We start from the raw sequence: 27,381 nt of genomic DNA on the forward strand, positions 1-27,381 counted from the left end.
CCCTACCAGAGTAGATAGACCTGTACCCACCCTAATACAGTGTTTAACGTCATTTCCAACCGTTCAAGGTTAAATCAAGACGGAGACGAAAGATAAGGCAAATGGCCTTTAATTCAACGATCTAACAAGGTCCGTGAACGTCAGAAAATTTTTCGAAAATCGAAATATTAAAAGAGCCAAACCTGACTCTAAAGGAGCCAAAATCTTGCTTCCTGAATTGAAAATACAATTGGAAGCTGGTTTTCCCCGTTTTCCGCATAAAAGCCTAGGTTGAATCACGATGGAGATGAAAGATAAGGCAAGTAACCTTTGATTCAATGATCTAACAAGATCCGTGCAAGTCGGAAAAAACTTCGAAACCCGAAAAGTTTTAATTGACTAAACGTGACTCTAAAGGAGCCACACCCTTACTTCATGAATTGAAAATGCAACTCGAAGCTTGTTTTCCATTTTTGCTTGAATGCCAGAAAATTTCGAAGCAACCCAAAAGCCATAGATCAGTCTTTCTTGAAAAAGATGTCCATATTCAAAATAGCCAGAAAGTATGCTTACTCCCACTTCTCACAGAAGCTACTAGAGTAAGCTTGGCCGTTTTCCGTGTAGATCCGCCAGGCTAGCCTTGAAACGGGTTAAAGCAACGCTGCACCAAGCCGTACCAAAGTGACAGAAATTACATAAAGTCTTAAAAATAAGACATGAAAGAAAAACGGAAACCCAGAATAGGTGGATCGCCACCTGCATTACACGTAGAGAAGAGGAGTTCATTCCGTAAGAAATAAGCGCTTCGTACCAAGCCAGTCTAAGTGACAAGCGAACAAACACGCCAAAACCCCTATAAAGACTCTGAACCAAATCCAGAGTTGAGGCGGAAGCCCCTAAGTATCCCAAGGATATCCTTACAGAAGACATCCGTGTAACTGGAATGTGAGAAAGCAAAGACGCCTTCTTGCCAGCCTTAAGAGGTCTGGAACCAAGATAGCAAAGACCCGTACTGTGCGACCAACAGGTTGCCAAAACGATCTAAGAGAAAGACCCTGTGAAAGCGAGGGTATAGAGCCAAAAGCTAAAGTAGATAACAGCCAGCCTGAAGCTTTTCGTTTGGAAACAAACAACAGCCAAGGCCTGCCTTGCGCTTCCCTTTTACCGTGAGCATCTCTTTGATAGATAAAAGCCCGCGTGCATAGAAGGGGTCTCAAAAAGAGACCTTTCAAACAAGAAAGAGATTAAAGCCTAGCCAAAAGAACAAAACTTTAAAGGCAGAGGCTTACCCTCAGGTAAAAAACCGGCAAAGTTAACTCCTTTGAATCTGCGTCCTGTCAGACCACAAAGATATCCAGTTAGAACGTAACCACCCAGGCGAGAGTTAAAGCGCGTTTTGTTCAAACGAGCCCATCATAAAAACCCGAAGCCACAAACTCCCCGAGCTAGGAGATCTTGATCTTACAGACACTTTCTCCTAGCTATCAAAATCCAGATGGATTTTAGCCAAACCCGAGGGCGGTTCCGTAGAACAAAAACAGAGAACCTAAGTTCTTAAGTTTGGAGTTAACCGAAGCCTACAGAAAGCGCTCCGCGAGTGACACGCTCTTAAGCGTAAGACACAAGCTAAAGCAACACCGCCGCAGGTATAAAGTCGAACGTTGTCTACACAGGTAGTGGTGACAAAGAAGACTCGCTTGTGAAAACTCCACAAGTACAAAAAGACCCCGCCAGAGGATCTAAGAACTTAACACTCAAAGATTCTCCTCAGAAGGCTCAAATCAACTTCAAAATGCCGCGAACAGCGACACAGCTGAAGTATAAGCCTCCCCTCGTTCAAAAGCATCATAACAATCATCGAAATGATGAGAACCAGTCACCAATCCCGATAAGGCAATACTTGCCAAAAATCGGAAAAGTTTTGAAAAATTCAACACCGGAACTCCATGACCAAAACTCCATCCACCCGTCTCCTTCCAGCGGGAAAACTGGAAAAGAAAGTGGACACAGCCTGAACAACAGCAAAGGAACCGCAGCGACGGAACCGACAGCCAAAGGCTGAAAGGTGCCGACTACCAACACCCCAGTGTTAACGGTAGAAGGCTATCCCATCCTGTACCGGAAGCCACAGCCACAAAAGCGGAAGCGAAACCGGCCGTGGATTAGTAAACATCAGAACCCACAGGTAGCATAAAAACACACCGGACGATCCCGTTGTCCTCAAACCATTTCAGCTGCGAGCACCACTGCACTTGCTAACATGAAACGGAACCTAAAATCAGGGCTCTTCAGTAATGCGTAAGCACCTTCATCTGAACAGCCGTCAAGCACAACCGTGCAATCCGGAAGCTGACTCCCTGTTTGACTTAACTGTCCTACAAAGAACCAGCCCTACCGTTCGCTACCTGCCCCCCGTTCCTGTCAAAACCTAAATGCCGTTTTCCACTGACCAGGCCACTGCGCTGGACAACTTGAACGGCAAGTTAAGCAGGGTGTCATCCACCACCGTGGACACACCCTCACAATCCTCTCCTTCCTACTTGGTTACAAAGTTAGGAAGGTGACCCCCAGAGAGACTTGCATGGTCAATCCAAGAATCACTCAGACCAACAACCTCCTGCCCCCAGGGCGGAAGCTTACGTTGCCCAGCCACGAAAATGCGTGCTACATTCCTCCTGCGAACGTACACCACTTTCACCGGAGAACCCGGCTACACGCGGCCAATTGCCAACTCCAGGGCAATGGACAACAAATCCAGGAAGCTGAAGAGAACATCCTGTTCCTCCGAACTTCCAGAAGTCGGAACCAGATAGAGGTGGAGTAAGTTACCCCTTTGTTCTCAACCACCCCTTCCGGTCAAAACTTAAATGCCGTTTTCCGCCGCCCACGTCACTGCGCTGGACAACTTGAACGGCAAGTTAAGCTGGGTGTCGTCCATCCCCGTGGACGCACTCGTTATCCTTTCCTTCATGCTCGCAATCGCAATCAGGAAGGTGACCCCCGGAAAGACGCTCCCGGCCAAGCCGTTCGCGGTCGATCCCAGAATCACCAACTTCCACAATACCTAAATGCCGTTTTCCGCTGCCCACGTCACTGCGCTGGACAACTTGAACGGCAAGTAAGCTGGGAGTCGTCCACCACCGTGGACGCACCCTCGTTAACCTCTCCTTCATGCTCGCAATCGCAATCAGGAAGGTGACACACAGAAAGACACTCCTGGTCGATCCAAGCACCACCTAGTTTCGCACACAGTGCCTAAATGCCGTTTTCCGCTGCCCACGTCACTGCGCTGGACAACTTGAACGGCAAGTAAGCTGGGAGTCGTCCACCACCGTGGACGCACCCTCGTTAACCTCTCCTTCATGCTCGCAATCGCAATCAGGAAGGTGACACCCAGAAAGACACTCCTGGTCGATCCAAGCACCACCTAGCTTTGCACACAGTAAACCAGTCGTCTTGCACTACCATGCAATCCGAAAGCTGACTCCCGTACTGACACCATTGTCTAGCAGAGAACCAGCTTTACTGTCTACCCCCCGCCCAGAGGGCGGGGTCGGAAGCCACACACACTCGCCCCCGTCCCCAGACTGAGCAGAGTGCAGTGGAACTTCCTTACGTGTACCAGGGCTCTTACTCCCCACTGAAAGGCCGCCAAAGCGGGTTGAGTCAGCCGAGAGATAAGAACTTTCGCCCGGCCGCCATGCGCCTGAGGCTACTCGCTCCTGACCACGTGCCGAGTTTTGGCCGGAGAACCCGGTTACTAACTCAGCAGACATACCTTGTGTACGAGACGGAACGCCGGAATGCGAACCCAAAAGCGGACACGGCACAATCTCCTCATCCTGAGAGGCATGCACCTCCGCTCTCGTGACTGTAGTGGCAGGAGACGAGCGAACGCTGGCAAGCGAAGAGACGCCAGCCACACCCGAGGGAAGAGAACGAAGCTCCGCTCTCGTCGAAGTAATCTCGGCCGCTAAAGTAGACACCTGCGAACTAAGAGATAACAACAAAGCAGCAACATCAGCGGATGCCAACCCCGGCACCACAGGGGGAGAATCCCCCTTAGCAGGTTTATTCACGTGAGCGGTCTTGTCAACCGGCTTAGCCGACAAAATGGCCGCCGTCTTGTCTACCGGCTTAGCGGGCAAATCAACAAACACATCAAAAGATTTTTTTTTGCAAGAGTATCTTCACCAGAAACGGATTGTTTAGTCTTCCTAGAAGATTCTTTAGAAGAAGTGGGCGCAGCAGCTACCTTTTAGGCGTACACCTCTTCTTGGCATTGTCGGCCATGACACAACAAAGACTCACGAAAAAATTTTGAAAAAATTTTGCAAGTCCAAAAAGCGGCCAACAACGCTGCCAAAATCAAGAATAAACAAGAACGACCTCACCTCAACAGTAGTAGAGAAGTCCAGATGCAAGAAGATACCAAGAGGAACAACAAAGTCAAAAGACTAAGTCAAAACGGCTGAAACAGCCGGAGCGTACATCAAATGCGACCAGTCTCACTGGCGCTGAGCTTTGGAATGAATTGCATATGGCGGTGTATGCGCGCGCATACGGAAGGCAGTCTCGTTTCCGGGCTGGCTTAGACACCCTTACGGGTCTCATGTCACTCTTTTTTTAGAGGCGCCTTCCTTGTTACCAAGGGGACGCGTACAGCGTTACCAGCACTGAACTAGGGTTAATTGCTATATGTGAGTTGGGTAAGATATGTAATTTAATGTACTACATTGCAAGCCCCTGGAGCAAATTTTTGATTCGTGCTTTTGTGAACAAGAAACAATTGACAAGTGGCTCTATCCCATCTCCCCCCTTTCCCCGTCGCGATATAACCTTCGTGGTTGAAAACGACGTAAAACACCAAATAAAGAAAGAAAAGGCCTGATTTTTGCAGATTGTGGGAGGTCATAAAAAAGGGTTCTACTGTATACAGGAATGTGCCAATTTAACTTGTTGTCACATGGTCTCCAGCTAAACAAGTCGGTGAGCGTTCTACCTGATCTGTACACAGCAGAGCTGATTTTAGCTGAGATGAGAGATCACACTCTTCACTAATGCATAAGCTATTACAGAGCAAGGCACAAGAAAGGTTGCCGATGGTGTTTACCTGAACAACACACCTGACGTTCACATTTACGAAAAAACAATATGCATCATATTCTGTTTATCTGAGCACTATGAGTGATGGGAGTACCTAACAGAACCATGTGCGGTAAAAACAACAATGTGCATCATATTCTGTTTATCTGAGCACTATGAGTGATGGGAGTACCTAATAGAACCATGTGCGGTAAAAACAACAATGTGCATCATATTCTGTTTATCTGAGCACTATGAGTGATGGGAGTACCTAATAGAACCAGGTGCAGTAAAAACAAACTCTGCATGACATGTTTTAAAACCACTGAACCATCGGATGATCATTACTCTTCCCTGGTTCAGTCCTTTCTTTTCTTTCAGTGATAAAATGCTTGCTGGAACACCTAGCTATCACATTAGCAGAATTCCAGCTTCAGGGATATATAGACACATGCATCCATGCAGTAAGTGCGATGTTTAACAAAAAAATACTGTAATGTCGTATTTATCTGACAATAAGCGTGATATTTTGTTTTACCTAGACGAAACAGTAATTTCATGTTTATTTGACAATAAGTGTGATGTTTTGTTTTACCTGGACAAAATGTGTGGTGTTGTGCTTACCTGAACAATACTGTGATGCTGTGTTTATCCAACAATAAGCGTTATTTTTTGTTTTATCTGGACAAAATGTGTCGTGTGGTGCTTACCTGAACAATACTGTGATGCTGTGTTTATCCAACAATAAGCGTTATTTTTTGTTTTATCTGGACAAAATGTGTCGTGTGGTGCTTACCTGAACAATTCTGTGATGTCTCGTTTATCCGACAGTAAGTGTGATGTTATGTTTTACCTGGACAAAATGTGTGGTGTTGTCTGTGCTTACCTGAACAATACGAGAGATGTTGTGCAGTAGTATGCTGGTCTCCATGGTAGGGGCAGGTAAGGCTTGCTGCTGACCACCCGTGCTGTTGAAATTCTCCACCTGGTTATAAAACAACAAAAGACAAAAGTTGAGAGAAAAAAAAAATTAACAGGTAATCCACAATAAACAATAAAGCTTTTCAATTTTTCATTGGCAAACATTAACCTGTCATAGAATTTTAAAAAAGCAATAAAAAAATTAAATGCCGCTAAAGCAATGTTTGACATCATTCTCTTCCTCACCCTTGATACTCCTCACCCCCCCCCCCCCATACACACACACACACAGACACAATAAACTAACATGTCTTGAAAGTATTCTTTTGAAACTAATTTTAAAAGACCTTTCAAGTTGCCATGCTTCAAGCTATACACACATACTTACATCAACACCTCCCCCCTACCCCCCCTCCCCCAAAAAAAGAACACTGTAAAAACACACAAAAACAAACAACAACAACAAAATCAAAAAGGAGCATCAGTTTAAAACACACAAACAGACACACACAAACAGACAAACACAAAGAGAAACATAATTTCCACCATTCACTGACCTTTTCCAGAATCCTTTCCACCTTGTCGGACATCTTGCTGACGGCCATTCTCATCTCCGTGTTCTGCTGTCTGGTTTCCGATAGCAACAGCGGCGCCATAGCGTCTGTGGAGGAGGAACCGGGCACCAGGCCAGCTGAGCTAGTTGTTAGGGAATGGCTTGCTAGGGTGTGGGTCGCTATGGTCGTGTTCAGGTCAAGGTCGTGTGTCAAGGTTGAGGTCAAGTTTGCAAGGTCAAGTCGGTTTCAGTGCAATGCAGCCAGGGTCAAGTATACACACAGGCAAGTTTGATAGCACAGTGTGGTCGAGGTCATAGTTTCACAAACAAACAAACAAACAAATAAAACACAAATTTGAAATGAGGTTGGGTTAAACCAGAAAAGTTTTGGGTTAATGTTATGTGTTTGAAGAGAACAGACATGTGAGGGACAGAGAAAAATAGTTACAAGGATAAAGGGATAGAATGTTGAGACACGAATACAGGTACAAAAATAAATAAATAAAGTGCAGTCACAAAAGCAAGGACATGTAAAAGCAAGGTAAAGATGAGAAAGAAAGAAACAACAACATCTGAATCAATAGGTTGCCATCGACACCAAAACTTATAGTAATTGATGAATTTTCTAACTAAGCTCACTGCTACAGCAGACATTCATACAAACAATGAAACATACAAACAATGAAGCATACAAACAATGAAACATACAAACAATGAAACATACAAACAATGAAACATACAAACAATGAAACATACAAACAATGAAACATACAAACAATGAAACATACAAACAATGAAACATACAAACGATGAAACATACAAACAATGAAACATACAAACAATGAAACATACAAACAATGAAACATACAAACAATGAAGCATACAAACAATGAAACATACAAACAATGAAACATACAAACAATGAAACATACAAACAATGAAACATACAAACAATGAAGCATACAAACAATGAAGCATACAAACAATGAAACATACAAACGCCACTGGAGCTATTATTATCACTAAAGTTGATAAGAGAAAACAATCTTTTTACAGCACACTTTTCCAACATGAGTCTTGTTTGCTGTCAAATCTAATACATACTACCAAAACAACCTCAAATCAGCAGACAAAGAAGGTACCAAAAGCTCCAGTAAACATACAAGTACCAAAATAGGCGCACATGTATGCTGCATTAATTAGCAAAGGTAGTTGCAACTTCAACGCCTAAAATGTCCACTTTTAGTGTTACAGTCTGTCACCAAAATACTTTACATCCTTCTATCTGAGCTATTCCTCAAAATTCACAACAAATATATATCTTGAACGATAATATCTGTAATTTGGACGTTGTTTCATCATTTGCTGCTGTAATCTTTTCAGACTGAACAATTATCTCATAAGTCTTCATTTTCTTTTTCTAAAGTCTCTGTTTCTTTACTGAAAAGACCAAAAGGTCGAAGCACTGCAAATTTTCAGCAATGTCATTGATTACATGTTTCATAAATTAACACCTCTTGGGTTTTTTTTGGGTTTTTTTTAATTGTGACATTTTTTATCTTGATACTGTGATTTCTGAAGAATAAAGTTTAACGAACATACTAACAGTGACACACACACACACACACACACACACACACACACACACACACACACACACACACACACACACACACACACACACACACTATGATACCTGAGAGTGGTGTGGGTTGTGGTGCATAGCCAGGTGCCTGTGACGTTGCCATAGGAAAACCACCCATCTGGAACAGATATATTGATTCATCCACTGGGTACACCCACCAACCAAAGAAATTATCAAACCGCCAGCCAACCAACTGATGTATAAAAACCAGAAAAACCATGCATTAGATGTGGACAAGATAACCAAAATTGCATTAAATTACATATTCTTACTCCGAATCACATATAAGCATTGACACAGTTCGAGATGCTATAGGTCTGAAAAGTCGGTATAGCATCTCAAACTGTGTCAATGCTTATATGTGATTTGGTTAAGTATATTAATCAAATGAAAATTTATTATTGAAATTTTCGACTTAAAATCATGTATCAACTCATTGTTCCTATCTCTTGTATAACCTAAGCGTCCGCTTTGTGACCTCTTTGCAAAGTGAACGTGGGATTTCAGGAAGAGCGACTGATCTGCTATGTTTACTAGAAACTCAAACCAAACATACTACATTGGAACTTCGCTTTTAAGACCCCCCTCCCTACCCCTATCCACCATTTTAAGACTTCCTCCCTTTTAAGATGTAACAGTTTCTTCACCTGTTGTTGTTGTTGTTGTTGCTGCATGGCGAGCATGGCCTGCTGTTGTTGTTGTAGCAGCGTGGGTTGTGGCTGGTACACCGACAACTGCTGAGCACCTGGTAAATCTGAAAGCACATGAATGTTTGTAAAGGCATAATGGCATACACACACCCACACACACACACATAAATCGAAAATTTTTAATTAAATTTTCATTTGATTAATATACTTACCCGAGTCACATATTAGCATTGACGCAGTCGAGATGCTAGGTAGACTGAAAAACGCTATCCCGTCTATAGTATAAGGGAAGCAACCCAAGCAAAAAAGTAGCAAGCTTGCTACCCTGGGTTGCCTCCCGTAGCGTGCATCACGCCACAGATCTCGTACCAAATACGAGACACCCTCATTCGACTTCTAGAATACAAAGAAACTAAAAGCGGGGAAGGTGGGAGGGAATTACCTATGTGACTCGGGTAAGTATATTAATCAAATGAAAATTTAATTAAAAATTTTCGATTAAATTACATATTCTTACTCCGAGTCACATATTAGCAGATAACTCCAACAAGGTGGTGGGTAAGATCAAAAAGTTCAAACTCACTCTAAAGTTCTGGAGAGACAAAAGCCAGCTGCCGCCAAGGAAGGAATGGGCCGAGACCCATCCTGACAGAGGGCAGCAATGTCTGCAGAACCTGATAAGACAAAATCCTAGCGCCAGAAGCTGTGCGCAGGACATCATCCAAACCCCATAGGCCAAAAAGGCCAAGGAGGAGGCCCAGGCCCTGGAAAAGAGCTCGGGCCGAGCCGAGGGAAAGATAGTATAAGCTATGACAAGGCGGAGGGCAAGAAAATCCCTTGCCAAGAAACTGGCCCACTGCCAAAAGTCAGGAAAGGATCCCGTGAGAAAGCAACCACTGACTCACTCTAAACCCTTGCCAGGAACTGGCCCACTGCCAAAGGACAGAAACGGACCGAGAACCACCCTGATTGACAGCCGAGATGTCTCTCAGGCAAGAAATGCGAAAGACAACCTCAGAGAGCCAGTAAGCTGTGCCCAGCACTTCTTCCAATCTTCTGAACCGTAAAACAGTCCGGAAAAGGACCCCAGTCTTGGATAAACCCGACCAAGTAGAGGGAAGGACAAGCTGCCCCCCCCCCCCCCCCCTTAAATGGAAGGAAATGCTAATGGCCTGGAAAAGATCCGTGCGTAAGGTTGCCGGCTAAGCCCTGAAAAGGACCGACCCTCACGGAGACCATAAGGCAAACATGCCAAAGTAAGAAAACTTTGGGATGGAGTGAGGCCCAAAGGCCGTTGAGAGAACAGTCAGCTCCGGAAGAGTGACCAAACTCCAAACCGGAAAGAGAGAGACGCCTGAGTATCAAGTACCAGGGTCCACCTCAATGAGCAAAACTCAAGGGAGACGGTCACCAGTCGTCCCATGCCCATCCCTGCGCAAGCAGAGAGAGGGGTAAAAAAGGGGACGAAGCGACCTAAGGTAGTGCCTAAGCACCGCAAATGCGGACCCGCAGTGGCCAAATCCTAATGTGACCGGAGACCGGAAACAAAATGACAAAAGCCAGCGTGATCGCAGAGCAGACTGCTTGTAGGTAATTGAAAATGAATCAAAAAACCCGAAACAGAAAGGACGAAGCTGGTAAGAAAGACGGAAAACCGTGAAGCGAACCAGCCGTCAGCCTCCCGAGACCAGAGTTCTCAGTAATAGTCATAGTTGCAAGTGAAGAAGGGGTGACCAGGCCGGAAGCCCAACCCGGCAGAAATCGTCCCAACTCACATCATGTAAGCATGATGGAGAAGAGGAAGAGACGAAATCCGCAGTCACAAGAACCAATTGCCAAAGTCGCAACACGACAGGCAGGAGACTATAACACAGGCTAAGGCCGAGAGCCTTGCTGCCCGTAGGCCGGCCATCGCACCAAAGTACTCAAAGTACACAGGCACAGTAAGAAACCAAAAGTTTCGGCCGCCGAAAAAGATGCTGGCCTAGAGGCCAGCACCGAGAAAACTGGGACATTAGCTAGACCTCTGCCCAAAAGGGGAGGAGTAGCCAAAAAACCTGAGAAAAAGTGACAAGCCAAGAATGACTTCTCAAACATGCATTGCCCAGACAATGCACCCTCAGGAAAATCTGAATGTTACTTCCGAGGCCAACTCAAGTGAACCTTAAGTTTGGACGAAACACCAGAACGCGTCTGATCGCTAGAGAAAGACAAAGTCAGACTCGGCGAAAGACAAACCTGGACCGAGTCCAGAAGCTCGTGGCAAGAGAAAACGGGGAAGCCCAAAGGCAGAAACCCCCCTTTAAACGGAAATCGACCTCTCAGCACCCATACGCTGGGAAAGAGAAAGAATGTCGAAGCCCGAAGCCACAAGCACAAGGAAAGCAACAACCACAAACTCCAACGGATGAAATGGCTGTTGCTCCCGCCGAGGCTAAAACCCCGAAGCCCTAAGGCCGGCTGTTGTTTCAAAAACCCAGCGTACCTATGACGGCTGTGAAAGAAACAATCTCACCTGAGCTGAGGACGTAGGCCGCTTAGGCTGAGTCCGCTTAGGTATAGCCTGCTTAGGAGCGGCCTGCTTTTGCTGCTTTCAAATTGAAGCTCAAAAGAAGGGAACCGCTGTTCTCTGTTGGTCTCAATCCCCTGCTTCTGGCATGAGAGGCCAGGCTGCCGGAGAGAGACCGTCCACCAAGGATGACGAACTGAGAATGTTCCTTGTCGACTCCTCAGAAAACCAGGAGTGGGCAAGAAACAAGTCCCTTCCGCACGAGACCGCATGGAAATAGTGCAGAGAGGACAGCCTCATCTGTGCCTCGTCCACCCTTGTAAGTGTGGAGAGGAGTGAGACACTTCCTCCGCGTCCTGCCCTTTACTAAGGGGAAAGGGCGCCAAGGAATCTGCCAGAGCGCGAGAAAGCGCCCGCAGGAGAGTCTCGGAAATGGAACTGAGTTCCAAAAGTTGTCAGCCCCCTTCCTCAGAGAATAGGAGATTCTGCCCATAGAGCGGCAGAACCGAATCCTTCCTCAACGGCTTCGTAAGAAGCGAAAGAAGTTCCGGCGTGACCGGAAACGGTGCACGCGGACGGGGAAAGGCCAACAGGCGGCTACGAGACGACCTTGGCCAAGGCAACTTCCTCTGGTCCGCTAAGGGCACGAAGGAGGAAGCCTGCGCAGGAGCGGCAAGGCATTCCGATGCCAGCTCCGAAGCTGAACCCTGAGGAACCAGCAACGAAACTGACGCCGGAGGCCACCCCCTGTCGAAGAGGGGGGCTCGGCGAAAAGGCAAAAAGGTGAAAAGCTACAAAGGGCGATTCTTCGAACCAGAAGTAGCTGCTTCCTCTTTGCCAACCGAAGTCCTTCCTGTTGGCAATCGATTGTGCTCATTCCCTAACTGAGGGGAGGATGAGAGGAATCAAAAACCAAGGAAAGTGGGAGAGAGGAGCTAGCGGCCACCACCGGAGTGTGTGGATGCTGCTGTCCCAACAGAGGCAAGAAGCCTGTATGCCCATAGGGCAAGCCTTGCTCGAAATTCACCGGCGACCAAACGGAAGCAGCGGGAACTGAACCGGAAAATCCGGGAGGAGCCGGAAGTGCGGCAGCAACAGCAGCACTATGCCAAAGCTGGTGCTGAGCCACCTACGAGCTGAAGCTCGGAACCCAAAGGTAGGCCGTAGGCCAGAACCGGAAGTGACAGTAACCTGTGCACTACCCGCTTGACCTACCCTCCTGCCAAGGCCGGAAGCGAAGCTGCCGGAAATGGCTGCCGTGCAAAGGGCAAAGCTCAAACCGGAAAGGGCCATGGGCTGCCCACACACCGATGAACTAACATTTCCAGCCGGAGCCGGAATAGAAGCTGTCGCGGACGACTGCTTACGTATAGCGCAGCTCAAGCAGGATGGGATCATTATTTGTCCACCTTCCAACGAGGCACTACTTCCGTGAACCGGAAGTGCCGCTGTCGCGTACGACTGCCGACGTAAGGCAAGGCTCGAACCGGACGTGACAGTAGCCTGTGCACTAACCAGTGAACCTACACTTCCGGTCGGAACCGGAAGAACAGCTGTCGCGGGCGACCGCTGTCATAGGACAAGGCTCGAACCAGACGTGACAGTAGTCTGTGCACTAGCAAGTGAACCTCTACTTCCGGCCGGAGCTGGAAGCGGCTGCCGCGAACGACTGCTGACGTAAATTCGGAAGCTGGCCAGAGCCGCCGAAGGCAGCTGCTCCTCGTACACGGACCCGAAGTCCGAAACGCCACCTGAAGGGGACGGCTCATAGCCAAAAGAACCCGACAAATGACGCTGCGAGGGAAGGCCGTAAGCCGAACGCCCATCCTGTTGGCCATCGATGAAACTCGCACCCCTGACTAAGAGGAAGATGAGAGTCACCAACAACCGAAGGCAGCTGACGAGAGGAGCTAGCGGCCACCACCGAAGTGGGTGGCTGCTGCTGTCCCAACAGAGGCAAAAAGCCTGTATGCCCAGGAGAACCACCGTATTCGAAATTCACCGGCGACACAACGGAAGCAGCGGGAACCGAACCGGAAAAGCCGGGAGGAGCAGGGAGTGCAGACGCAACAGCAGAACTATGCCATAGCTGGTGCTGAGGAGTCTGCAAGCCACAACCCGGAAGCCCTAGGCCGGAACCGGAAGTGACAGATGACTGTGCACGACCCGTTTGACCTACATTTCCTGCCCAGGCAGGAAGAGCAGCTGCCGGAAACGGCTGCTGTAGCAGGGCAAGGCTCGAACCGGAAGGGACCATGGGCTGTCCGCAAACCAGTGAACCAACACTTCCGGCCGGAGCCGGAAGCGAAGCTGCCGCGAACGGCTGCTTACGTAAAGCGCAGCTCGAACCGGATGGGACCATGGTCTGTCCGCAACCAGTGAACCACCACTTCCGGCCGGAGCCGGAAGGAAGCTGCCGCGAACGACTGCTTACGTAAAGAGCAGCTCGAACCGGAGGGGACCATGGTCTGTCCGCAACCAGTGAACCACCACTTCCGGCCGGAGCCGGAAGGAAGCTGCCGCGAACGACTGCTTACGTAAAGCGCAGCTCGAACCGGAGGGGACCATGGTCTGTCCGCAACCAGTGAACCACTACTTCCGGGAACCGGAAGTGCAGCTGCCGCGGACGGCTGCTGCGAGCACATACCTTGCGTCGACCGTATCCCCAAAGGGACCTGCTCAGGTGCACTCCCGCAAGCGGAAGCCACCGAGCGCCGGCCAAGAAGAGAAACGCCTCCCTGTGCACGGACTCCAGGGCCATCACAGAAGCCAGCAGGCTGGACAGGTGATCAGGAACAAAGGAAGCCAACGACCGAGGGTCGCACACCCCCGGGAGGGAGGCAGAGCTGGAAACAGGGTCCGTCCGTGACATTTCTGTACGAACGAGCGTCCGAATTTCTGGAATCAAAGAAGACAAAAGGCTAGCAACAAGAGCGCCAGCCTCCGGCGCAGGTACAGGGGTAGAAACGGCCGTGGTAGCGGCCACACCCGCCGCCCGCGAGCCAGACGAAGTTTCCTCCAGAGCCTAAATAGGCACAGAAAAACGAAGTTAGTCTTCGGGTCAGAAACGTAAACCGTGGGGTTCCTAGCAGAAGAGGTGGAAGCCGAGGACTTAGGTTTAACAGGGCCTTTGCCCCTACCCTCGGCCTTAGCCGCTCGCTTTTCTCACTATCAGACATGCTGACACACGAGAAAAACAAACTACTGAAAATACACAAGTCTCTAGGACGTAAAACTTCAGCAGAATAAACTAGCACTAACGCACCAGCTACAAGCAGCTACCAATGCTACTGGTAAACGCTCAAAGTCCCTAGCACGAACCCAAACTAACCAGCAAAAAACACCACGTGTAAGCGAAAAATGGCGACCAAAATGGCGGCCACAGCAACAAACTACTGAGCAAAATTCGTAAGTCCGCGGACGGAAAAATTCTCAGCAGAATGGCAATGCAAACAACAACAAAAAGGAACAATCTCACCGCTAGAAACAGCTATGAGCAGACGGGGAGCCGAGGCCGGTAGGTGTCAAGCAGACAGCAAAAACGGCCTAGGAGCGAAATCAAGCACGACCTGTCTCTCTGGCTGAAAGATGTCGAATGAGGGTGTCTCGTATTTGGTACGAGATCTGTGGCGTGATGCACGCTACGGGAGGCAACCCAGGGTAGCAAGCTTGCTACTTTTTTGCTTGGGTTGCTTCCCTTATACTATAGACGGGATAGCGTTTTTCAGTCTACCTAGCATCTCGACTGCGTCAATGCTAATATGTGACTCGGAGTAAGAATATGTAATTTAATGAATCCACATGCACACTCACACACAACCAAACACACACATTTATAAATCAATGCATACACACACATGCACACAGACACATGCATGACAAATACACACACACATACACACACAAACATACACACACACACACACAAATATAAACAGCTAACAATATGCACATGTCTCATGTTTTAACTACTCACATAAGCGCAAATAAAAAGCAGACACGTTTTTTTTCTAGAGACCAAAACATCGAGAGCAAAAAAGAGGACATAACAGACATTTCAACTAGAAAAACAAATAACAACATGTCAAGACTGTTGTCTTGTGATAATACTTCGCCATCAAACTCACTTTGCAAAAATGCCGGCTGAGCCTGTTGAGGCATCTGCATGCCAGCCATGTTTGGATCCATCGGTTGACCCATCTGCTGAGCGTACATCTGAGGCATGGGTTGACCCATTGCGTTCATCTGAGGCTGTGCCAGGTGCGGTTGAACCGGTTGGGCTGGGTGTGGTTTGGAAGGCAGCTGGGGCCTATTACTGGTAGGCTGAGGTGATTGCTGCAGTGTGAGGGAGACAACTTGAATGGATTGACATCATTTGTCCATCTGCAGTTCAACAACTAAGATATTCCTGTATTTCAAAAATCCGAAAACGTTCAGTCTTTTCAGAGATGTGTATAGTCTTGTAATGAAGGTAACTTTATAAAGAGAAATCTGTGACAACACAGTATGTAAAACAAACAAACAAACAAACAAACACCAATCCCCCTCACCCCACCCCAAACATACACACACACTTTTTCCTACTGGAATCAAAATAATGGATGATTCAGGCTGATGTTCTTATATTTTTGCAACAAAAGCTTGAACTTATGACGTACAGGTTCCTCTTCACTGTCAGGTTGTGCGGGAACACCTCCAGACATCTTGGGTAACATAGGCTGTCCCATCTTTGCCATGCGTGAAATCAGCTTGGCCTTGTCAGACTTAGGCGACTGTAACGTACAAGATGGTAAACGCATGAATGCACACACACACACAGACAGACACACACACACACACACACACACAAACCCACCAAAATCCTGCGCTGCAAGCCAAAAATGATTCTTAACATCCTCATATGCCTCTTAAACTATTAGAGACTTTAACCGGTTATACAAGTGCTAAAGTTCTTTATGTGAATTTGCATCACCTCATAAGTACACTACATCATACATAATCTCGCACGTCTGCACGTCTCCCCAAAACTAACAAAGTATTTCGAGAACAAAGACACTTTATCTCTGTGACTTTGTCATACCAGCAGTAGGAAATGACTAGTAAGGCCTCCACCAGGCTGTGCTTGTATCGTATATCAGGAAGTGCAGGTAAGCTCAACAACAACAACAGACATTAACAGATCAAAAGAGCCATTCTTCCTCCTCTTCTTCTTCGTTCATGGGCTGAAACTCCCACGTTCACTCATGTTTTTTGCATGAGTGGGTTTTTACGTGTATGACTGTTTCTACCCCGCCATTCAGGCATCCATACACTGCTTTCGGGGGAGAAGGGCAATGACAAAAATCTCAAAACACTGACGTGAGACAGTTGCTCGGTGATGGACTTGGATCGTTCTTTCACAGTGTCGTCGTGTGGGTCAACATCCGGCATATCGCCGGGCACAGGTTCAGGGGCAGTCACTGCTGCTGGAGTGCCGTCCCCTTTTTGTAGTTTTACCTGGGAAATATATCAGTTGGAAAAATGTCAGAGAGTACACTGCATGTTTTTACCACTCATTACAAAATAAGCTTCTATTACGTTCAGGTTTGAATGCAATTGTTTTGTCTTCCTCTTCTTGTCATTTGCCTTTTAGACTCGGATTGAAGCTGGTGGTCTTTGAAGCCTCCACGGGTCCGGGCAGCTTTTCTTGGAGGGGCGTCGGCCTGGGCCAAGTCTCGCTCCTCAGTTGGTGGAGGTTTCTTCAATCCTGTAGGATGTGGGCTGCGTCTTGTTCTGCCTCTCCACAGGGGCAATTATTTTTTTACCTTTATGGAAACTCAGACACTAAAATAAACTTTATTTACAAAGACTGAAAAAGGAAGAACTGAGAGGCAGAGAATCACTGCAGCTAACCGATATCGCCATGGATATGACTGCAACTCACCCTCACAACCTCAACTTCGAAGATGAGCGTAGCATTTGCGGGGACACGGTCTGGTACGCCTTGTGTCCCATACGCCAAGGCAGGGGGGATAACCAGTAGCCGCTTACCTCCCTTCCTCATTCCCAGCATCCCCTGGTCCCATCCCTGACAAAAAAGGGGTATTGAATATACAAAGTAACTTTACACCATAACTGTGCAAAGAAAAGAAAAAGTTTGAAAAAAAAAGAAGAAAGAAAAACCGAAAGAATGAAAGAATGCAGAAAAAGTCAAAAAGACGATTTTTCTTATTGTCAAGCATGGCTTGAAGGCACATTAAGTCTCCCGTAAACCATCGCATATACCGTCAGGCTTTTACACACAGTACAAACACCCTTTCATTTAAACACTCACCGCTTGAGAACATCTTAGGTGTCCTCCGTAAAGAGCGAGCAATTTTCAAAGAATTTATTTTTGCGTGGTTTATCTTACCCCTGAGCCATCGTGAACCCGTGTGATCCAGTTTCCCTTTTTTCAAACTTTCAAAACTTCGAATTGTACTGATCTTGTCTTGATGAAAAAAGAATTCTTTTATGATTTAAGAATGTTTGTGTAACAAGCTGTCAATTTATTATTTAGATTTTAAAAGTTAGATCTAGCGCGAAAACGCACCACGGAAAGTGTCCGAGACAATCTGCAAAATTAATTATTTAAAAATTGCTCGCTCTTTACGTAGGGCACCTAGGATGTTCCCATCTGGTGAGCGTTCAAATGGAAGGGTGTTTGTACTGTGTGTAAAAGCCTGACAGTATCTGTGATGGTTTACGGGAGGCTTACTGTGCCTTTAAAGACCATCTTAACTTGCTTTACACTAAAAGAACAAGGCAACATGTACAATCTAAGAATTTTGTCTGTATATTCTTTCGCACTCGGAATAAAAAGGGAATCGTTGACAAAAGAGTGTTTGTGAATACATTTTTCATTTGTATCAACAACACAACAAAACAAAAGAAAAAAAACCCGAACCCTAACCCGAATTACAGACCGACTGGTTTATTGAAAGATTAATAGATCAGAATCAAATGAAAAGCAACACAAAAAAAGATTCAAGAAAAAACTCACCTTGATCACTTTGCCCTTGCCCACTTTGAAGCGGAAAAGTTTGTCTGAATTTGTGTTGGTGTCAAAAACCTGAAAACAAAATATCACATGGAGTCTGAGATTCCCTCTTGTATTCATTTCTGCTAAAAATGTCAAAGTTTGGCTCACCTACCTAAAGAGCATTAAACTGAACATAATTTCTGTCCATTGTAACTTTCCATAAAATTATGTAACCAATCGTCCTGGTATACTGTTTGACCTCTACTCAACACATGATAGTTAATTTTACACACGCTTCGTGATCTTTTTCTCGGATCTCTATCTTCGGTCAATGAAGCATACTTTCTTGATCTGATATATTGTTCTGACCTCTGGCCACACTATCACTGGATAGTTTTGACCTCTAGGATGTCTTCTGACCGAACAGTTAAGTTTAGTTGCCAGAACATTTGGACAAATACAGTGGAGTCCGGGTACAACGAATCTCAAGGGAGATACATTTTAGTTCGTTATATCAGTAATTCGCTGTAGAGTTTTCAACCCTAAATGGCCTTAAGACAAGTTTTCCCACTCACCTTCAAATGATCGTCCCATCGATCTTTCCTTGGAGAGTACAATCTCTGCATGTTTTCAACAGCTTCATAATATAATCCATAGAGGCATAGTTCAAATGTTCACTTTACTGTCACAATTTTAGAAGTAAAATTTAAAAAGTCGTGTAAAAGCATGTACATGTACATTCTGATCAATCTCCGATTTCATGGTGTCCACCAGTTCTGGTGCATGTACTACCCTGGCCAAGTTTCCTCTCAAGACATCAAAGAGACCGCCCCATAGGTTAAACTCCCCATAGGGTCACTGACCTGGGTGCAGGAAGCGTTTCCTCTCTCATATGAAAGGGGAACCACCTCTCATAGCTAAAACTGGGTCAATGACCCCTGGGAAGAAGGTCAATGTCTCATAAACAAGGCCACCCAGCTATCACAATGGACCTGCCTTTGAATCACGCTGTGTGCACTTGTGTTTGTGTATTTTTGTCTTTGGAGACAATTATTGACATCAGTTCGTTGTAGCCTTGTGACTTTTAGAGACCAAACGGCTCTGGGGCATTGAAAACGTGTTTGTTATAAGAGGGGTTCGTTATGCAAATGAGTTCAAAAGGTTCGTTGTAGCCGGAAAGTAACAAGTAAGAAATAGAAGGCTGTCTGCCGGGAAATCAATGGCAGTTCGTTAAAAGCGGGATTTCGTTATACCCAGGTTCGTTATAGCTGGACTCCACTGTACACATTTTAAGTCCAAGTCCAGCTAAACTGTGTCCTCTGAGTCTTGAAACAACACCAGCTTTGGATGTTATGACTGTAACCAGTTCCATATTACACATCATCATCATCCATTAAATGTGAGCATAACCGCAGGAAACTTCAAAAATGAAAACATCTACACAGCCTAAACAACTTTACATGGCAGTGGCCAAAAGCATCTCTGGCTTGAGGCTGCCTAACAAGCATATATGAATGGATGAGTAACACTGCATGCAAGTTTGTTTTGACAATTATATATACCTAACGTTAAACTTTACAAAATAGTCAAACGGATGTAGATGCTTAGCTGTTTTCAGTCAAAACTTGTTCCTGAGTAATTACCAATCTAAATGATATGATTTATCGCAGAATCCATCTAGATTGCGTAATTATTTCCTCAAATATTACACATTTTTGTCTTCACATTCAGCGTTGACATACGTACCTGGCCGAAGCTGTTGTTGCTAAGCAACCAGCCCGTGTATTTGGCCTCCACACTGTCCCCCGTCTCCAGTTGTCCCCCCTCCCCCAGCTGGAGGTCCTGCTGAACCAGAGCAGTGGGCTGGCCGCCCGTGCATAACGCCTTGCATAGCCCCACCTGGAACACATCATAGATTTCACATCACTCATTTCTGGACTCTCTTACTTCTGTTTGTCAAATTAGAGTCGGCTGGCCGCCCATACATAATGCCTAGCATAGCCCCACCTGGAACAAGGACACAGCAGTAACCAGGTTAGGTCTTTCTTTATCAATATTTCGGCAGTGACAAACTGTCTTCTTCAGGATGGTAAAATGAAAGTACGGAATGACGGCACGTGATGGACAGTGTATTAGATTGTCATCATGAAGTATGACGTCATATTCTTTCTCGCGCGTTCTTTCTTTCTTTCTCGCGCGTTCTCTGTCCGGCTGTCTGTCTCTTTTATTCTTCTTCCAAATCATGAACTGGGAACCGGCACGGTTGGCCTAGTGGTAAGGCGTCCGCCCCGTGATCGGAAGGTCGTGGGTTCGAACCCCGGCCGGGTCATACCTAAGACTTTCAAATTGGCAATCTAGTGGCTGCTCCGCCTGGCGTCTGGCATTATGGGGTTAGTGCTAGGACTGGTTGGTCCGGTGTCAGAATGATGTGACTGGGTGAGACACGAAGCCTGTGCTGCGACTTCTGTCTTGTGTGTGGCGCACGTTAAATGTCACAGCAGCACCGCCCTGATATGGCCCTTCGTGGTCGGCTGGGCGTTAAGCAAACAAACAAACAAACAAACAAACAATGAACTGGGTCATTTTTGACGTTTCAATTTCAGCGAGTGGAGTTTTGAGTAGAGCTGGTTAAATTGGGTCTGCGGGTGGCCCAGGCTCAGTAAAAGTTTAAAACTATATACACAGTTCTGTGGAAATCTGTGTTCGAGGAGGATGAACCTGGCACTCCCACCAAGGTTGGCTTGGAAACACTCCAGTGAAGGAGCTGTGGAGAGCCATGTTGGGAGTTGGTTCCATTGACTGATGGTGCGTGGGAAAAAGGTGTTGCAAATGGAGGGGTGTGTCATTCTCATTTGAAACATTCTCTACGAGCCTGACTAGACTCTCTAACCTGTAGTCTGTCAATTTACAGTAAAACTAGGGCTAACTCCTGAATTAGCCCTGCGGAAGCGATGTCATATGCCAAAGTGTATGCCAAAGAAGCGTGAATATTTTGAGATTCATTGAGATTGATGGCGAATACATCATTCACTTTTCTATACAGTGGAACCCGCCCCCCTTTTAGGACCTTCAAAAATCTGAAAAAAATCAGGTCTTAAAATGACGGGAGTCTTAAAAAGAAGGTAAATGTACAGAGGTTATGAAGAGAACATCTGAGAAAGGAGGGTCTTAAAGTGGAGGAAGTCTTAACTTGGGAGGGGGGGGTCTTAAAAGGGGGGGGGGGGGGGGGTTCCACTGTAGTAACACCCTGTCAATACAAATGCCGGTGGTCGTTGTTGACAGGTTCGACTGTGGATCTATACATTTTGTCCCCAACACTACAACTATTAAACAAACACTGACGCAATTATCAGTCTTGCAATTATTAATTCTTTTATATCTCACCTCCTTTAGAAACTTCTCTGCATCCTGGCTGCTTGTGAACATGAAGGACCAGTTAACACGAGCGTCATCGTAGAAATTGGCGTAGTTGTTCGCTTGTACCTTGTTCAGAGAAGAAAAGAAAAAACATGTTGCAAAGCCAGGAACAGAATAAAGGAGACAGAAGGGCCTTGTCATTCAACCACACACATACAGACCTGTTTACCTAACTGGAACAGTTGGTGTATTTTCCACAGAGACTATAGTGTATTTTCAAAATATTGAGTGTATTTTCTTACCAGGTAGAGGTGCTTGTTAATCATATGTGACCGACGTAAAACTGTTAGCAGTGCAATTCATCGGATCACGTATAATCCAGGGAAAATATAGACCAATCGTAAGCGCTAACCGAAGCAAACCGGATTGTATCCATGGCCAATCACGTACACAACCCACATTCAGTTTAGAGACGCACGAAATAAAAACAAAAAATTATTTTTGTAATCGTCGTACTTTCTTATCAACCAGCGTATTTATCGTATTCTTGGAAACTTGGCGTACAAAATACTGCGAAATCGTATGAGTAAACAGGTCTGCACATTGTATGCAAACGTAGAAAGTAATGGTTTGACCAAAAAAAACCACAACTGAAAACTGTAAGACCCAACAACAAAGAAAAAAAATCATCTGTAACTCAAGAAATTAATGTACCTGAACAAACTTCCAAACTATTGCTTCAAAATGATACAAACTTTTGCTTGATGTCACTGTACAGATGTTAAGTTGTCCCATTACGGATGTATCGTAAATTAAGCCACATTAAAAAAGGTGGAATGCATTTACATGTTCATGTGCAGGTGTAAACAAACCAGCTAGGCTTCTTGTCTTGAAAATTCTTTCTGTCAGGTGAAATGTACACGATAAATCTTAAACTTAAACCTTCATGTGATTCTACCTCCATGTTCCCTATAATTGTGAATTCAGCCCTCGATCTCAACAGCTGTTTCAGTACCAAAGACAAAGTGGTGATAACTCACATTTAAGGCAAAGGCAGTAGTTATCTTGGCGTTGGTGAGCTGCTGCTGTTTGCTGACATACAGCAGTACGCGGTACTGAAAAAGAAAAGTGCTTGCTATACAATGGCTGTATGATACAAAATGAGACTGATAGAAAAGCTGAAGAGACAAACAAAATCAACAACCAACCAATCAACCTAAGAAAAGAGAGAAAGAAAGAAAGAAGGAAAGAAAGAAGGAAGAGAGAAAGACAAACAGAAAGAGAGAAGAAAGAATTTAAAGGAAAAGAGTCATGGATATCACGCATGCACAAGTTTTCTTTCCACTGATGCAAAACTTTACATAAAATCCTCAGCTATAAAGAATGTTGATGATTCCATTAGTGATCATGTGAAAACTAGCAATATAAAGACTCTTTCTCCCATCCCTTTCTTCCCCTTTAAAGACTCAAAAGTTTACTGTCCTTATAAAAACAAGGAACATTGCCTCTGTCTGCTTGCCTCAATTAATATCCCATCCCATGAGGACTTTTGGAGATCCATTGTGATGTAAGTCAAGTAACACCCATAACACCCAGTCTCTTCCTCACCCCGCTAGCTACCAGCTGTACATCTGACTTATACGTATGGAAGCATTTACTTTTTATTTAAAGCATTGAGGGGGAATATATGTGAGCAGAGTATGGAAGGCCATCAGGCCCCCGATTTTTTTTAGCCAAATCAGAATTATAAAAAAAAACACTTAAAAAAACAACAACACACAGAGACAAAAATACCTACCTACTTACCCTTTTTTGGGGTGGGTGGGTTTGGGGGGTGGGGTGAGACTTGTCACTGAAAACAAATATTCTAAACACAGGCATGGTACTGAAGGAATGGCAATTTCAGCTGAAATAAAGCCGGGGGTCCAGGGGGCCGCTCAGGCCCCCTGGCGGGGTCAAGGGGCAGCGCCCCTTGTGGGGGTCAGGGGGCAACGCCCCCTCAAGCTGACGACTTTTTACTGATTCAAATGTGTTTAGTGCCCTCTCCTTTAAGCTGAGAGGGATATAAGTGAAAGATAACAAGGCTTGAGTAAGAAAAAATAATAATCTCAAGTCAATAAGCAGATTTTTTTATTTTTTTTTTATTTTTATTTTTATTTTTTTTTTTGATTTTCGTTTTCGGCGGATTTCCGCCGATCGGCGGAAGAGTACCATGCCTGAAACAAATAATGTTGAGGGTGGGTGGCCTTATGCATACATAATTTCTTTACCTCGTGCGCAGCATGACTGGCAAGAATGGCCGCTCCCACTTTGCCCTGGCTGGCATACTGGCCATCCACTCTGAAAACAGAAATGAACGCACATACATTTTCAACAACTTGGTAGACATTGACCCTGAACGAATTTTTTTCACTTCCAAAGTTTGAGTGCACAAGAACACACAACAACAAAAAATGTAAGATGATTCATTTGATACCGGGGGCCCGGTAGCTCAGTCGGTAGAGCATTGGACTTGTGATCGGAAGGTCGCAGGTTCGAATCCGGGCCGGGACGGACACGGGTCAACTTTATGTGCAGACCCAGAGACGGAAGCCATGTCCCACCCCCGTGTCACCACAATGGCACGTAAAAGACCTTGGTCATTCTGAATACACCTAAACACGCAGACACCTGGGTAGCGCGACTCCGTTGCTGCTAGCTTTCCACTGGGAGGAAGCGACCCGAATTTCCCAGCGATGGGACAATAAAGTATGAAAATGAAAAAAAATGAAAAAAAATAAATGTAAAAAAAAAAAAAAAATCCAGTGTGCAAACAGATGAACCAACCTGCAACCAACCGACGGATCAATCTAACAAGGAAACAGAAAACACAAAGTAAACAAATAAATTAGCCAAAACGTACAGTTTGTAGGCATGAACGACAGTGGCTACGTTGACGCTGGTGGCAGCAGCTCCTCCTTCCCCTCCTGCTCCCCCACTCTCTGCAAAGTAAGGAGTAGACAGTGTTTGTAAACAACCACATCGATATGCATGACGCCATTAGTGCGTTTGCTTCTGACAGTTAACAAGCTCATTTAGCAATAGAAAATGAACCTGTAGATCCTCATGCACCAGTCAGCTTAAAAGCACCAAAACTGTTTGTTGGTTAACATCATGGTTGTTATCAATCACTCCTGAGTCCTACGTAGATTTTTAGCGTCAAAACACCAACACTGTCGTCTGGTTAATAATTCCACAGAATTTCAATCACTCCTGTGCCTGAAGATTGTCAGAATCAAAACACAAACTGACCTTGCTAGCTGGTTAATATAATAACTAAAGTACAGTTTTTCAATGAATTCAACAAGTGTAGTAAGTGGTAACCGTGCTTCTGCTGGTCTTCATCATTTGTCTTATGCACACACTAGCAGATGTACAGTGGAACCTCCCCTTTTAAGACCTCCAAAAATCAGAGAAAATCAGGTTTTAAAAAAGACGGAGTCTTATTAGAATGGGGGTAATTTAACAGAGGTTATGAACACAAACTGAGAAAGTCTGAGAAAACAAGGTCTTAAAAAGGTGGGGGTCTTAAAAGGGAGGATCCACTGTATTCAGACACAGACATACACATGTACACATACAAATCACAACCATCTGGGAATGTACACACACAAAAACACACACAAATGCAAGGTGTGTTAAATACCAGAAGGGGTACACTACGTTTACATTGTTTTACTAACAAACATTCAAGCACTGCACCTTTCTTCTTTGGCTGTTTGGGAGCGGTGTAGGTCAGAGACTCATTACCGCCTTTACTGGCAGCCTTGTCCATGCCAAACACAGATGCCAGCTTGGACCTGCACGAGTGAAAGAAAATCAAATTATGTGAATTTCATTACAAAGAAGCAAATTTAAACAGGAACGGAGCCAATTCTATAACAGAAAAGGGAGAAAGTTACACAGTTTTCTGTCTTTTACCATATATACCCTGAAGAACCGGATTTGGATTCATTCATGTATGCATTCACAACATCAGCTTGGCTCTTCTAAAACTTCTTTACCTTCTCCTGCAAACAGCTAGGTTTAACACATTTAGATTTGATAAATACTGCATTCAATATTCCAAAAGCGTTCTGGCTTCATCTGCTGGATACAAGAGTTACTGATAGTGTCAAAAAAGTATTAGAGCTTAGAATTGCGACTTTGATTGAGAAGAGTATAGCTTTTTATTGTTGAATCTGTCTATAACAATGTACACGTGGTATTTCGACCATCCAAACAACCAATCAAAAGTGGTCCTTAAAGATAGTTATTATGGGGGGATAGGTGAATCACATTGGAAAGAACAACACTGGGTTTTGCTGGGGGCGGTCGTAATGGGCAGGCAGTCGTTATCAAGATCGAGGTGGTCGCCAGGACAGGTAGTACTTCACATCAATTTGATCAATAGAATTCATCATCACGGTTATGGAGCAATTTAGTGTAAATTGTTGCAAGTCTATCGTAATAACAGTGACTGTTTCTTAACCATCTTTCTGTCAGATTCCTAACCACAACAAAAAACAAAAACAAAATCCTTATGCTAATGGCCACTGGGGTACACAAGTTTAAAGCTGAAAATGTGATTCAAGGGTTTATGTTCACACCAGAAAATAAAGTAATAACAGAGCTTTCTTTTAATGAAACAGGCATTTGCACAGCGTGTCAAGTTCTTGGTCAGCACAAACAACACTAACGTTATTTTTTAAGTAATTTTACTTCCCCGCCCCCTCTGCACACACATCGAACTCTGCAACAGTCACAGTGTGTTATGATTTTGTATTTTCTCCACAGCGTTCGCATGAAACCTACCCCCCAGGCGAGAGAAAGTCCTGTTCGTCATCTTCAGACGTGAAAAACATTCCCAAACTTCGCTAAACTTGTCCACAGGCTTTGGCACAACTTCAAACAGGGCCCGTCTCACACCGATCATATGAGTAGCGAAACCGGAAGTGTGAACTACGCATTTGTAAATACGGACAGAATCCCAGCAAAAAGTGATGACGTCAATTTTCAACTCTTCCGGGAATGGGATTTTCGCGGGATACCCCACATGCATTTCAAAATAGAAATGGATAATCAAGCACACAAAAGGAAAAATGAAAATCTCATTTGCAAGACATAATCCCCGATCATTCTGCTATTGTTTGGTGAACACATTTTCTAAATCTCTCTTCGCAGTCAAAAATGAGATCAAAAAGAAAATCATAGGGCGCTTTTTTGGACCACCCAGTAAATAAGACGTTTAAGTCAGTGTTCGCCAGTCTCCTGTTCATCGTTTGAAACTGGGAAAACTTGAAATGTGAACATTTACTTTCACAAGCATTATCGTCTGGGTTGGTCATTGTTTCGTACAATTACAACACACCGTGCCGTTGCGTTTGAACCGTGCCCGGCCTAGACCCTATCGATATTCCAAGCTCTCGTAATCTCTCGCAAACTTCAGAGCATAGCAAAGCATGCGGTACAGCGATCTCGTGCGAGCTGCACAAGCCAAGGTTCGAAGTTCTCGCGATGTTCAAAGCATAACTAAGAGCGTGTCTCGCGAGAGCTGCTCAGATACCGAAAAGGTCTATTGTTCAGTGATTATGACGCCCCTCATCATGATGAAATAACTCAAGGATTGTGCCGCTCTGTCACTTTTCCCACTCGGCCTCGTTG

General features: G+C 45.2%; 1 protein-coding gene across 2 annotated transcripts in view; it reads right to left on the bottom strand.

The window, feature by feature from the left end:
* Positions 1–26,663, bottom strand: part of LOC138948827 (FK506-binding protein 15-like) — a 51,516-nt gene extending 24,853 nt beyond the window's left edge. Inside the window, exons 1-16 of one of the 2 annotated variants that reach the window (XM_070320456.1) lie at positions 26,533–26,663; positions 25,441–25,538; positions 24,602–24,680; positions 23,970–24,039; positions 22,740–22,814; positions 21,727–21,825; positions 20,089–20,241; positions 18,364–18,432; positions 17,266–17,409; positions 16,701–16,838; positions 16,001–16,114; positions 15,470–15,677; positions 8,831–8,937; positions 8,235–8,301; positions 6,543–6,646; positions 5,951–6,049 (exon numbers count right to left, since the gene is read on the bottom strand). In XM_070320456.1, the coding sequence (XP_070176557.1) occupies positions 5,951–6,049; positions 6,543–6,646; positions 8,235–8,301; positions 8,831–8,937; positions 15,470–15,677; positions 16,001–16,114; positions 16,701–16,838; positions 17,266–17,409; positions 18,364–18,432; positions 20,089–20,241; positions 21,727–21,825; positions 22,740–22,814; positions 23,970–24,039; positions 24,602–24,680; positions 25,441–25,538; positions 26,533–26,582 (1,674 nt within the window). In that variant the 5' untranslated portion in view covers positions 26,583–26,663. Of the gene's footprint in view, positions 1–5,950; positions 6,050–6,542; positions 6,719–8,234; positions 8,302–8,830; positions 8,938–15,469; positions 15,678–16,000; positions 16,115–16,700; positions 16,839–17,265; positions 17,410–18,363; positions 18,433–20,088; positions 20,242–21,726; positions 21,826–22,739; positions 22,815–23,969; positions 24,040–24,601; positions 24,681–25,440; positions 25,539–26,532 lie in introns of both variants that reach the window. The other variant, XM_070320455.1, reaches the window with a different exon arrangement.
* Between the last annotated feature and the right edge of the window lie 718 nt (positions 26,664–27,381).

This window comes from Littorina saxatilis, linkage group LG15 (assembly GCF_037325665.1).
Source record: "Littorina saxatilis isolate snail1 linkage group LG15, US_GU_Lsax_2.0, whole genome shotgun sequence".
NCBI lineage: Eukaryota > Metazoa > Mollusca > Gastropoda > Littorinimorpha > Littorinidae > Littorina > Littorina saxatilis.